We start from the raw sequence: 13712 nt of genomic DNA on the forward strand, positions 1-13712 counted from the left end.
TGTAACCCTGAGATATTATGTCCACAGCCCAAGGATCAGGGACATCTCGTCTCCACGCTTGACAAAACAGGGAAAGTCTGCCCCCCACTTAATCCGATCCCGGATCAGGGGCCGACCCTTCATGCTGACTTAGACTCAGCTGAGGGTTTCTTTGATTGCTTCCCCTTATTCCAAGATTGAATAGGCTTCCAAGAAGACTTCTACTGTTCCTGCTTGGAAGAGGGAGGGGAAGACTTTTGAACTTTGAAGTTACAGAAGGAACGAAAATTACTTTGATGTCCTTTAGGTCTGTTCTTCTTGTCTTGTGGTAGAAAAGACCCTTTTGCACCCATAATATCAGAAATTATTTCTGTCAGACCAGGTCCAAACAAGGTCTTACCCTTGTAAGGAAAGCGCCAGAAGCTTGGACTGACCAAGATTTTAGCCACAAAGCCCTACGGGCTAAGACAGTGAAGCCAGACATCTTGTCTCCCAGTCTAATACTTTGCATGTTAGCATCAGAAATAAAGGAATTGGCTAGTTTTAGAGCCATAATCTTATCTTGGATCTCCTCCAACGGAGTCTCTACTTAAATTGATACAGACAAGGCATTGCACCAATAAGACGCCGAACTTGCTACTGTGGCAATACAAACTGCAGGTTGCCATTGAAGACCTTGATGAACATACATCTTTTTCAAATAAGCCTCCAGCTTTTTGTCCATGGGATCCTTAAAGGAGCAGCTATCCTCTATAGGGATTGTAGTTCTCTTAGTCAAAGTAAAAATAGCCCCTTCTACTTTAGGCACCGTGCGCCATGAATCTTTAATGGAATCAGCAACAGGAAACAACTTTTTAAAGACGGGAGATGGGGAGAAAGGTATCCCTGGCTTCTCCCATTCCTGTGAAATAATCTCCGTCACACGGTCTGGAACAGGAAACACTTCCACAGGAGAAGGAACATCATAGTATTTATTAAGTTTACTAGACTTCTTAGGGTTGACAACGACTGAAGTATCAGAGTCGTCCAAAGTAGCCAATACCTCCTTTAATAGTACACAAGGGTATTCAAGCTTAATCTGAAGTTTACTTCTTCAGTATTAGATGAAGGAATTATACTGTCTGAATCTAAGATTTCACCCTCAGAGGCTACCGACGTATCCTCCTCATCAGACTTATGAGGGAGGGCAACCTGCGTAGCAGTAGGTGGAACAGAAACCTTACTATCTGAATGTCTAATTTTCCTCTTGCGTTTTCCCAGCATAGAAAAAGCAGATAATGCCGCAGATACTGCAGAAGATACATGTGCAGCAAAATCTGCAGGCAAATAAACTCCTCCAGGAGGCTGAGAGGAACTGCAGGGCACTGTATGTGACGCCATAGAGGCTTGGGATGTTTGAGGAGAAAGCTGTGGCATTGCCTGAACAGCATCATCCTGAGAGACATTGGGCTCAGAGGGCAACAATTTATCTTTAAATTGAAGTGTTCTAGCTAAGCATGCAGCATAGAATTGCATAGGCAAAACAATTTGTGCCTCAAGGCATAACAAGCATTTGTCAAAAGACACAGAGTCTTGGTCCATGTCCATAATACTAAATAAAAAATTCCCCAAATTGTAGAAATATTTTAAATACACTGTCACTTTAAGAATTTTTAATGCCACAGCCGCTTAACATTATGCAAAAATTCTTTAAAAAAAATAAACCAATCAGGCCCCCTACACCTCAGACAGGCTGAGGTGCCTTACCGTAATACTTATACACAATTTGGCTGCCAGAAGTCTCTAAAACAATCATATAGTAGATTGACACTGAAGAGACTGAAATTCAAAGACACTGCTCCGTGAATATGATCACATGATCAGCAGAAAGAGGAAACGACGCAGCAAGTAAAAGGTGCGAGTTTCCCTCTGCCTACAACACCGGAGCTTAATTTACACAAACGCTCAAGCAGTCTGCCAGTTAGCCTGTTCTAGCTAAGCAAGCAAAGAAAACCAACTGCCAAATTTTAAGTTTATACATAAATCCCTGTATAAAACATAAGCCACACATATACTAATAAAGTATTTCAACAAAATTAGCCCAAAGAGGAAAAACGTTGCAATAAAGGGAACACTAACCCCTAGTCTCAACATACATAATGTGCCTGACCACTGCCAAAGAAAATCCTGTATAAAGGATTTTAAAAATGTCCCCATCTACTGCATAAGACATATTCTTCTGAAGTGCAAGTCTCCAAGACCTAGAAGACAAAAGCACTTACCTGCAGTCTAGCTGTCCGGCAGGAAGACAGCTCACACGGCGTGAAAGGACACATACTCCTTACAGAGACCTGTAGAAAAAGAAAGAACAGAGTAACCAACTCTGGCTTTCTGTACCATGGGCAGCAATGTGTTAGGAAGTTGTGAGGTAGTCCTTGCTTTGTTTCCTAACTGCTTAAAAGCCACCACTACTCTACTGAAGAGATTGACGTGGACTCAGCTAAACCCAAATCCTTGCTTGCAGGGAAAAGTACCCGAAAAAGGAATTTATTTCTTCAGACACCAAACTTCACCTCTTTCATTGACAGAGGCAAAGAGAATGACTGGGGATTACGGGTAGGGGAGTGACACTTAACAGCTTTGCTGTGGGGCTCTAGTTATTGGAATGACGTTGTGGACTCTCCATATCTTTGGAAAGAAACTCAACATTTTTTTTTCTTGATTCAGATAGAACATCCTTTGTTAAACAACTTTCCAATTTACTTTTATCATCTACTTTGCTTGATTATTTTATTTAGGTACTCTTTTTTGAAAAACATAGCTAGGTAGGCTCAGCACCTAGGTGCTATTTGCTGATTGGTGGCTGTACATTTTATATGTGCAGCCATTAATCAGCAAATAGCAATCAGGCGCAGAACCCATTTAGCTATGCTTTTTAACAAAGCACATTAGATAATTGAAGTAAATTGGAAAGTTGTTTAAAATTGGATGTTCTGTCTGAATCATGAAAGAAAAAAATTGAGTTATCTGTCCCTTTAATATTGGTAACTGCATTATGAGACTACTAAAAGTCACATTCCAGATTAACACTGTAGCAGCAGTTTACATGTGTCTGACTCTGTTGCAGGGAGCTGGAGAACTTTGTCAAAGATCAAAATCAATGGAAAAAGCTCACAGGAGCTATTGTATACAGGGAGTCACACTACAGGGATCAAATAGACCTGCAGCTTTCATTGTACCAAAATGGAGGCTGTTAGCTCCCAATAGCAATACCCTTGCCTTTTGCAGTAACCTATGAGCTAGCTGGGCACCATGGATGCTTGTTTGTTGAAAGACACACCTGCTGCTACCACTATTGTTAAACCCCTCTCTGCCTATGAAAATGACAACAACAGAACAGTTGAGTAATTCAAAAGGGGACAAATACTATGTCTGAGATAGTTGGGAACTTTGTATTTCTGGGAACATAACCCCTAGACCATACTGTATCTGTTGGACACAGATTAAATATTTTATTAAATATTTTAAATATATTTGCATTGATTCCTCATGTGCAAAACCAGTATTTTACCACTGGGTTATTTTTGGAAAGCAACATACTATACTATACTAATTTTCTTATAAAAGTTACCTAGTTGGTGAATGTTAAAGAGATAGTAAAGCCAAAATTAAGTTTTCATGATTCGGATACAGCATTTAATTTTAAGCATAATTCCAAATTGCTTTTATTATCAAATTTGCATTATTTTCTTTGTATTCTATGTTGAAGAGAAAACCTAGGTAATCTCAGGAGCATGAATACATTACTGAGCGCTATTGGGTGATTGGTGGCTGCACACGTATGCATTTTGTTATTAATTCATGAGATGTGATGAGATCCGCCCCATTAGTGCATTGCTGCTTCTTAGCCTATGAAGGATACTCTTCAATAAAGGATACCAAAAGAACAAGGCAAATTTGATAATAAAAGTAAATTGAAAAGTCTCTTAAAATGGAATGCTCTATCTGAATCATTCAAGTTTATTTTATACTTTACTGTCCCTTTAAATAAAATTGGGGGTAAGGTTATAGTTAACACCTAACAACACTTGTTTTGGGCACTTGTGAAATAAAACGAGGAACTATGTGTAAACCTGCGGTAAGATAGAAGCCATAAGTACTTTATAACAGTCTTAATAATGGCTCTAATAAACATTTGCAATGTAAATTGCAATGTTTTATACATAAATATACATAAATTATTGTTAAAATCATATTTTACTGCTCTAAAGACTGTCATATATTATTTTAGCATAGAAGCATTTCTGGACTTATTGTGTTCTTGGTATTGTAATCCTTGGCTGTAAATGGAGATAAATGTATTCCCTAAAAGTATTTTTTGTTGTTGCCACTGGACAAATTTTAAAAGCACATAAACCTGCTCTGCTACTCTGCTAGGAATCCATAGCTAATCCTGGAGTAATTCACTGGAGTGCGCTTTCTGAGGGCAACAAACAGACAGAGGCAGTGGCACTTTTTTTATGAGCAGTGAGTGGTACATTTTACATACAAAAATATATAAATAATATAGAATTGTGCTCTTTTAAAATGTGTTATTTTACATATTTAAATGTTACAAGAAAAGATGCGTTTGCTTTTGCAAATAAAGTTTAGGTCAGATAAAAAGTAAAATAAGTGGATGCATAATGTTTATTACTAAGGACGTAATTGCAAACGCAAAAATATATTTTACTTATTTGATGTACAGTTGTCATTTTTTTTATTTGCATTGTACTACTTTTATGACAGACTGTGTATATGCAGGGTAAATACAGAGGAGCTTATACTCACACACAAGTGACCTCCCTTCTACCTGTAGCATTACCTGAGCCCGGGTCCCTCCCTTATCCCATCCCATTTCCTCATATGACAGAGGGGAGGCCACGTCTGTTTTGCGAGGAGGCGACAGTCAGTCAAGAGAAACCTGGGCTAAAGCAAACACCACAGAGGGAAGCCCGGGCTGCCGATCCGGATCAGTTCCTGAGGTGACTCCCTCCTCACAACCGGTAAGCACGCGATAACTGTAAGCATTCGAAATGCTTTAAATATATATTTATATCTTTCTTTTTTTTTTTGCTGGAACTACTTTACCTTTTTTTGTTTTGTTATTTTCACTGTTATTTTGTTAAGGGTATCTTAAGGTGGATTTCCTGTATAAGGAAATGAAGCAGGAAACAGCCAATATTAACAGGGTGAAGAGGTCTATTGTTTGCTTGTTTTTAAATCAGAAAAAAAGACTATTTAGTAAAGTACATCCCAAAACCCACCATCATGAGGGGAGGTGTTTTCTTCTCAGAGCACACAATTCTCTGTTCGCCTTACATGAGGTTACCAACCTTAAACTAGAATACCATTTGTTTATCATTCTTATTACTGTTCTTATATTGTTTTTATGAAATAATTCTGTATCAGATTATAAACCAGTAAAAGGGATATCAAACCCAAAAATGTTCTTTAGTGATTCAGACAGATATAATTTGCTTAGTTCCCAAAATATTCTGTGTTGAAGAGATACTTAGGTAGGCATCTGTAGCACCACATAGCAGGAAATAGCGCTGCCATCTAGTGCTCTTGCAAAAGGATAACATTCTGGCAAAACTGCTGCCATATAGCGCTCCAGAAATCAGCCGGTGTTCTGACAGATTAGCTACTTCCTCCGGTGAAGTGGAATCGGCTGTGTGACTGCAAATGTCTTCACTACGCATGCGCTCTGGCGCGTCTATCGGGTTCTTGTAAAGCGTGGCTATTCACCCGTAAGCGTCTCAAGGCGCTGAGGGTTGCAGTTCAGTCGAAGAGCCAGGTCTTGAGGTCCTTTCTGAACTTTGTTAGGGTGGTAGCTTGTCTGAGGTGCAGCGGGAGGGTGTTCCAAGTCTTGGCTGCCAGGTGAGAGAAGGATCTGCCTCCCGCTGTGGTTTTCCTGATGCAGGGGATGACAGCGAGGGCTTGGTCAGCCGATCTAAGTTGTCTGGTAGGGGTGTAGAAGGTAACGCGGTGGTTTAAGTATTCGGGACCGATGTTGTGGAGGGCCTTGAATGCGTGGGTGAGAAGCTTGAAGGTTATTCTTTTGTTGATGGGGAGCCAATGCAGGTCCCGCAGGTGTTTGTGCGTCACTGCATTCTCCAGCGCATTACCACATTCCAATCGTTGCATGTCAGTTAGATCAGCCAAGTCTGACCAAACATTGACTCAGTGCGCATGTGCTCTACCACAGAAGCAAATCTCAGCAACGGAACTTCTTGCTAACCACACATATATACGATGCACTCTAATTCCCCCATCTTCACCATTTTTTTTGCCTCTGCCTGGGGGTTCAAGGGGGCGCCCCGCCGATCCTCTGGAATCCACCCCAAGTAAACCTTGAGGAATGAGGTTTAAAAGGGGGGCTTTACCCCCCAGGCAGAGACAAAAAGATAGTGAAGATGGGGGAATTACAGTGCATCGTATTTATGTTTGATGCGGTTACTCAATGAAGTGCATGTGCACTTTGCAGTGATACAGCTGATTCCATGTCACCGGAAGTGATGGAATTGGCTAATCTGAGGCGTTTGCTGATTTGCCAGGACACAGACTCCTAAGAATAAGTCACTGCTTTACAACAAATGATACCAAGAGAATGAAGAAATAAATTAGTTGTTTAACCACTTTGTGGCGGAATAATAGTGCTCACATCAGAACAAAGTTCCATTGTAAACACTTTGTATAAATGAAATCGTGATTTCCAGGCTAAGATCGGATCATGGGGTGACTGCCTAAGCTGCTAGGGATGAAACCCTAAGGCCAATCCTTTCCTACCTCAATGGAGAAAGCTGCAGGATGCAGTATATGGTAGGACGTTCCATGCTGACGTAACTGTGTTAAAGCCCACCGCTGATAGGATGACATGGAACGTCCTAATGGCGTAAAGGGGTTAAAATTGTTGTTGGGACCATGGGGGTTAATTTTTTCACTTTTACAGCATAAATCTTTCTCTCTCGTCTATATTTAATGTTCATGTGTTAATCTATAAGGGTAACGCATGCCATATCTGAGCTGTTTTTATCATGTGCCATAACCTGTCTTAATCAGAACAATATCAGAAAAAGAAAGGACAATTATCTCAATTAATAAACATTTCTGATTTGACCATGTGCAAGATTTTTTTTATCCAATTTTAGTATGTTACTTTCAATAAAAGTGTCTATTTTATTGGCTTGCAGTTTTTCTATTCAAATTAATTCATTAAATAGTATAATTATGCAAAAAAAAAAATATTTTAAAATAATTTGAAAAAAATACATTTTAGGTTTTTGCCCAAGTGTGTCCTGGATCTTTGGTTTCGATCCAGAATTTCCATTTCGGTGCATTACTACTTTGAATTAGTCTCATAGGTCATATGCTTCTTTTTTTTTGGTAGAAAGTGCACAGTTGGGAAGTTACATTCCTTTAAAATGTCAAAAAACACATTTATAAAGCAAAAACATGACTGAATGCTCATCCATAATATAATAGACTTTGCAATAATTATTTATTTTTACAGAAAAGCAAATATACCAGAAGATTTTTGCAATGAGTGATGGGTTTGTTTCAGAGTACAATTGCAAGAAGACAGAAGAAGAGGAAGACTTTATGGCAGGTGGGGACTTAGGAGAAGGATTTGGCAGAAAGCCGGGTGGCTTGTATGAGGCATCTGGAGGTCCAATAAAACTGAGGAAGGGATCTGATACTTGCGGACAATACCATCTAGTTAAGAAGGGGGAAGATATTGCAGCAACAGGTTATCGTGTTGGAAAACTCAGCATTTCTGAGGAGAGGAGTATTCCTAAGCATGGAACCGTAGGCTATGCCAGATGTCGGCAAAATAGTAATGGTAAAATTATTGTTTATTTTACTTAAATCTTTTTTGTTTTACACTTAAAAGTACATAACACGAAATACAGAAAATAAATTATTTGTAATAAGTATTTGTTGTATGTCCATAAAATTATATTTAAAAATAAATATGCCTTTGTAAAAGGAACAGTAAAGTCAAAATGAAACTTTAATCCCAATTTACTTCTACTATCAATTTTGCTTAGTTCTCTAGGTATCCTTAATTCAAGAGTAATCCTAGGTGAGCTCAGGAGAGTGTAGCTGTCCTAAGCTTTCTGGCAGCAGTGTTTGCAACATTGTTTATAGCAATGTTATACATAGTTACAAACACTACTGCCAAAGACACGTTCACACTCCTAAACTCCTGTCAGCCTATGTAGGCTTAGTCTTCAACAAAGGATAGAGAGAGAATAAAGCTAATTATTTTTATTTGATAATAGAATTAAATTGGAAAGTTGTTTAAAATTGCATGCTATATCTGAATCATGAAAGTTTAAAGGGACATAATACCCATATGCTTGAAAGTGACACAGCAAAACTGAAAAAAGCTGCCAAGGAAATATCGCCTCAACATCTCTATGTAAAAAAGTAGATCTTTTACCTCACAATTTCTTTAGCTCACAATAGTAAGTTCTCTGTGAATAGCTATCCCTCAGCTACTGTCAGCATGTTGGGGGGGGAAAAAAAACAGTCAATCTGCTTCACCAGTGCTGATGTCACACTTTGCTTTACTGTGGTCTCATAAGATTTCACTGAAATCTCATGAGATTTCATAGCAAACGTCCTTAAACTGCATAGGGAAATAACATGCCTGTGCATGCCAAAAACACACTCCCGAGCAAGTCCTAGGACTAGCATCCTGACTGGCTGTTTAAAATAATTTACAATAGGATGTGGCTAGCTACTGAGGACATTTTTGAGGTAAAATATCTTCCTTTTTTACATAGATGTTCAGGTGATAGTCAGATGTTTACAGCTATGCTGCATCACTTTCAAATGCTTCAACATTTGGGTATCAAGTCCCTTTAATTTTGACTTTATTAGCCCTTTAATCCTGTAAATATATAATATAAAATTTCTAACATATCTTGCATTTGTGAAATTTGTATGCATAACTTTTACAGAGCAGCCTAAACATTTATAGCTGATCTATTCTGTAGGGTGTGAGAAAGTAAATTTACACTAAAGTTGTTCATATTTTGTAATAACATTGTTTATTAACCTTTTAACTGACACTTGGGGAAATCATAATTTGCATTTAGATTGCAAATAGAAACTTATACATTAAATGTCTATTCATAAAAAAGTACAATTTGTAACACACATTTAAAAACAATGAAAATAAATAACCAAAATCTATTGAATTGTATATTTAAACTGGTGCACCCGTATCAACTTCTGTATTTATATTGCTCCAGGCCACAAAATGACATACGGGGAAAAGTACTTTTAATTCTTTTAGGGAACGTACACAATTTTTCATTACAGCATTATAGATGCAAAGAGCTTATACCGTTTATAGAGAAATGTGAAAGTATTATTGCATTTTTAGCACAAATTAATCTAGTTATACACTCAGCAGCACACATTTCTAATACGGGGTAGGCCTTCCTTTTTGCCCATAGAACAGCCTGAATTCTTTATAGCATGGGTTTAATAAGGTTCTGTAAACATTTCTTAGAGATTCTGGTCCACTGTTGATATCATGCAGGTGCTGCAGATCTGTCTGCTCCATATTTATGATGCAGATTACCCATTACACCAAGTCGCCCCCAAAAGCGCTCTACTGAATTGCAATTTGATGACTGTGGAAGCCATTTTAGTACACAAAACTTATTGTCATGTTCGTGGAACCAGCTTGAGATTACATATGCTTTATGACAGTCTGTTAATGTGAGATGGGTAGATTTTGGTTATAAACTATTAGCAGCTTATACTTAGGTAGTTTGTGGCATTTAAATAATGTTCGATTGATTTAAGAAGCCTATTGTAGGCCTCTTTACATCACCAGCCAGAATCATTGTCACAAGGCAGGATGGAACCACGGATTCATATTGTTTACACCAAATTCTGCATAATCCAACAGAAATAGAGAGATGTCAGACCAGGCAATATTTTTCAAATCTTCTGCTGTCAAGTTTTTGGGAGCCTTTACCCACTGTAGCCTTTATTTCCTATTCTTAGCTGACAGCAGTGGACTCACTGTGACCTGCTGCTGTAATCCATCCGCTTTAAAGTTTGAAGTGTTGTGTTCAGAGTTGGTCTTCAGCATAGTACTTTGAAAACTTTGGTAAAACTTTGTCAGTCAACTCCATTCGCTGCTGCATCCACAGATGCAAGTTAAGGCTTTACTATGCAAAGCAGAAGCCATACATCAACACTGTCCAGAAGTGATGCTGACTTCTCTGGGCTCGGTCTCATCTGAGATGACCGTAGCACAGTGGAATCGTGTGTTGTGGTCTAACGAGTCAACATTTCAAATAGATTTTGGAAAAAACAGCTGTTGTGTTCTCCGGGCTAAATTGGAATAGGACCATCCAAGCTTTTATTGTCAGGTCCAAAAGCCAGCATCTGTCATGGTATAGGGTGTTTCAGTGCCCATGGCATGGGTAACTTGCACATCTGCAAGCACCATTAATGCAGAAAGATATGTATACATTTTGGAGCAACATATGCTGCCACCCAGGCCATTGTCTTTTCCAGGGACATTCCTGCATTTTCCAGCAGTACAATGCCAAACCACATTCTGCCCAGATTACAAGCGTATGGTTGCGTAAGCAGAGAGTGCTGATGCTAGCATGGCCTGCCTGCAGGCGTTGCTTGGTCTGATGAGTCTCGATTTCTGCTGCGACATTCAGATGGTAGGGTCAGAATTTGGGGTTAACAACATGAAAGCATGGATCCATCCTGCCTTGTATCAACGGTTCAGGCTGGTGGTGGTGGTATAATGGTGTGGGGGATATTTTCTTGGCATACTTTGAGCCCCTAAGTACCAATTGAGCATCGTTTAAACACCACGGCCTACCTGAGCATTGTTGCTGACCATGTCCATCCCTTTATGACCACAGTGTATCCATCTTCTGATGGCTACTTCCAGCAGGATAATGCACCATGCCACAAAGCTCAAATTATCTCAAACTGGTTTCTTGAACATGATAATGAGTTCACTGTACTCCAATGGCCTCCAGTCACCAGATCTCAATCCAATAGAGCACCTTTGGACCAAAATTTCTGAGTAATGTTTCCAACACCTTGTTGAATCTATGCCACAAAGAATTAATGCAGTTCTGATGGCAAAAGGGGGTCCAACCCGGTACTAGCAAGGTGTACCTAATAAAGTGGCATGTGTGTATGTATATGTGTGTGTGTGTATGAAAAAATTATATTAGAAAGTAAAGAAGGCACTCTCCGTTTCACAAAAAAACATTTAATTTATGCGGTTAACGTTTTCGTGGTCTCCCCCGTCCTCAGACCACTGTGCTTCTCTCTTTGTATGGATTTTTGACCCTGAGGAAGTTTCTCAAAGGGTGATGGGGAGGGGGGGGGTTGTCATGTTCTGTGTTCAGAGGAGAATTGCCTGGTATTTCGGGCTGGACTGACCCTGTTCGGCAGGACCAGACTGAAATACTTCAGGAAAATTTTCCTCTGTGAAAAGCACAACTGGGCTAAAAAAGGCTGCTCCTAGGTGGTAACTCGCCATAGAACAAGCTACTGAGCTGTTGTTCGTTCCTGGTAGAGCACTTCTCTCTTTGTATGCATAATGTAAATATATGACTAGTCCAAAATAATGCTAACACCAGTTAAAGGGACACTAAACCCAATTTTCTTTCTTTTGTGATTCAGATAGAGCATACAATTTTAAGCAACTCTCTAATTTACTCCTATTTATCAATTTTTCTTCGTTCTCTTGCTATCTTTATTTGAAAAAGGCATCTAAGCTAAGGAGCCAGCCCATTTTTGGTTCAGTACTCTGGACAGCACTTGTTTATTGGTGGGTGAATTTATCCACCAATCAGCAAGAACAACCCAGTTTGTTCACCAAAAATGGTCCGGCATCAAAACTTACATTCTTGCTTTTCAAATAAAGATGCCAAGAGAATGAAGAAAATTTGCTAATAGGAGAAAATTAGAAAGTTACTTAAAATTACATGCTCTATCTAAATCGCAAAAGAAAAAAATTGGGTTCAGTGTCCCTTTAACCATGAACTTTATCAGAATGTGATACAGTATGGTAATATGCAACTGCTGAATTGTTGACTTCAACATTTTGTAACTGAAAATTTAGTTTTAATAAAAAGTGCTATCTGCTTCATACACATTTTTTGCCTTTTCTGCCTTCCCAGCAAATGTAGCAAGGCAATCGATTGCCGTTCTTAGCTGCTATGGCTAAAACATTTTTTTGCTAAGAGGTGACGTTTTCAACTCTTAGCCAATAGCTGTGCGGTAAATCCGGCTTGGCGCCCATAGGAGCTAGATTTACTGCACGGCTATTGGCTAAGAGGTGAAAACGTCACCTCTTAGCAAATATTTTTTTTAACTGTGGGCTGCTGTAGCAGCTAAGAATGGCGATCGATTGAAACAAATAAAGAAGCTTTCTACATGAAGTATCTTATACTTCATGAATGAAAGTCACCTTTATTTGTTTCAATAGTCAATCCTAGCGTTTGACTTTCACTTTAACTGTTCTCTTTTTAGCAGTAATAGTTTATTTTGTTCATGGTCATATAATGTCACCTATACCATATACAGTAAGCAGAGCTAAAAATGTCTGATTGTAACGTTGAAGTATGAGTAGTAGGTGGGAAGTAAAGAGCTATGTCAAGTTATCAAGAATTGGATTTGTAAATAATTTATATCCATTGTAGTTTTTCCAACAGACTGTAGCACTCCGTTTCCTCCCAATGGTTCTCATTCATATATCAAGAACAAAAGGTCATTCTTTAGAGAGAAATCAATTTATTAGTCTGTTTGTGCTTAATTATAACTGTTTTGGTTGATACTTATAAGAGAACTTAAATGTAATTTTTACTTTCATAACAAATACAATGCTTTCTGCATTGTCATTTTCAGATGCATGTTCAGAAGTATCGAATGAAGGCTTGAAGCAGCAGGTTCAAGAGTTAATAGAGGTTTGTATGCTTTTCCTTCTATACTTTCTGGTGATAAATTTTGTTTTATTGTGCACTTACACAACACTAACTAGTACTATCAAAAGTGAAGTTACACGTTGTCTTAATTTCAAATGAGTAGTCGTTTTTTTATTTTTTTTTTCTGACAATTTTCAAAGTTTTTGTATCCCCCTGCATAATGTTACAGCCATCTGCAAATCGCAAAATGCATATATACGTATGTACTGTGGATTCTGGCACCTGCTCATTAACCCCTTAATTAACAGACCATTTTTCAATGTTCTTACCGTTAGGGACCAGGGCTATTTTTAAATTTTTGCGGTGTTTGTGTTAAGGTGTAATTTTCCTCTTACTCATTTACCGTACCCATACATATTATATACTGTTTTTCTCGCCATTAAATGGACTTTCTAAAGATACCATTATTTTCATCATATCTTATAATTTTACTATAATTTTTGTTTTATAAAATATGATGATAAAATAGAAAAAAAACTCACACTTTTTCTAACTTTGGCCCCCAAAATCTGTTACACATCTACAACCACCAAAACACACCCATGCTAAATAGTTTCTAAATTTTGTCCTGAGTTTAGAACTACCCAATATTTACTTGTTCTTTGCTTTTTTTGCAAGTTATAGGGCAATAAATACAAGTAGCACTTCGCTATTTCCAAAGCATTTTTTTTCTTTAAAATTAGCGATAGTTACATTGTAACGCTAATCTCTGTCAGGAAT

The 13712-nt window shown here is 38.3% G+C and overlaps 1 protein-coding gene across 1 annotated transcript in view; it reads left to right on the forward strand.

Moving 5' to 3' along the window:
• The first annotated feature begins 4879 nt into the window (after window positions 1–4879).
• Window positions 4880–13712, forward strand: part of CCDC125 (coiled-coil domain containing 125) — a 197381-nt gene continuing 188548 nt past the window's right edge. Inside the window, 3 exon segments of the mRNA XM_053701455.1 lie at window positions 4880–5003; window positions 7514–7843; window positions 12916–12974. Of these exon segments, the coding sequence (XP_053557430.1) occupies window positions 7543–7843; window positions 12916–12974 (360 nt within the window). The 5' untranslated portion in view covers window positions 4880–5003; window positions 7514–7542.

Source organism: Bombina bombina, chromosome 2 (genome assembly GCF_027579735.1).
Source record: "Bombina bombina isolate aBomBom1 chromosome 2, aBomBom1.pri, whole genome shotgun sequence".
NCBI classification, from domain to species: Eukaryota; Metazoa; Chordata; class Amphibia; order Anura; family Bombinatoridae; genus Bombina; species Bombina bombina.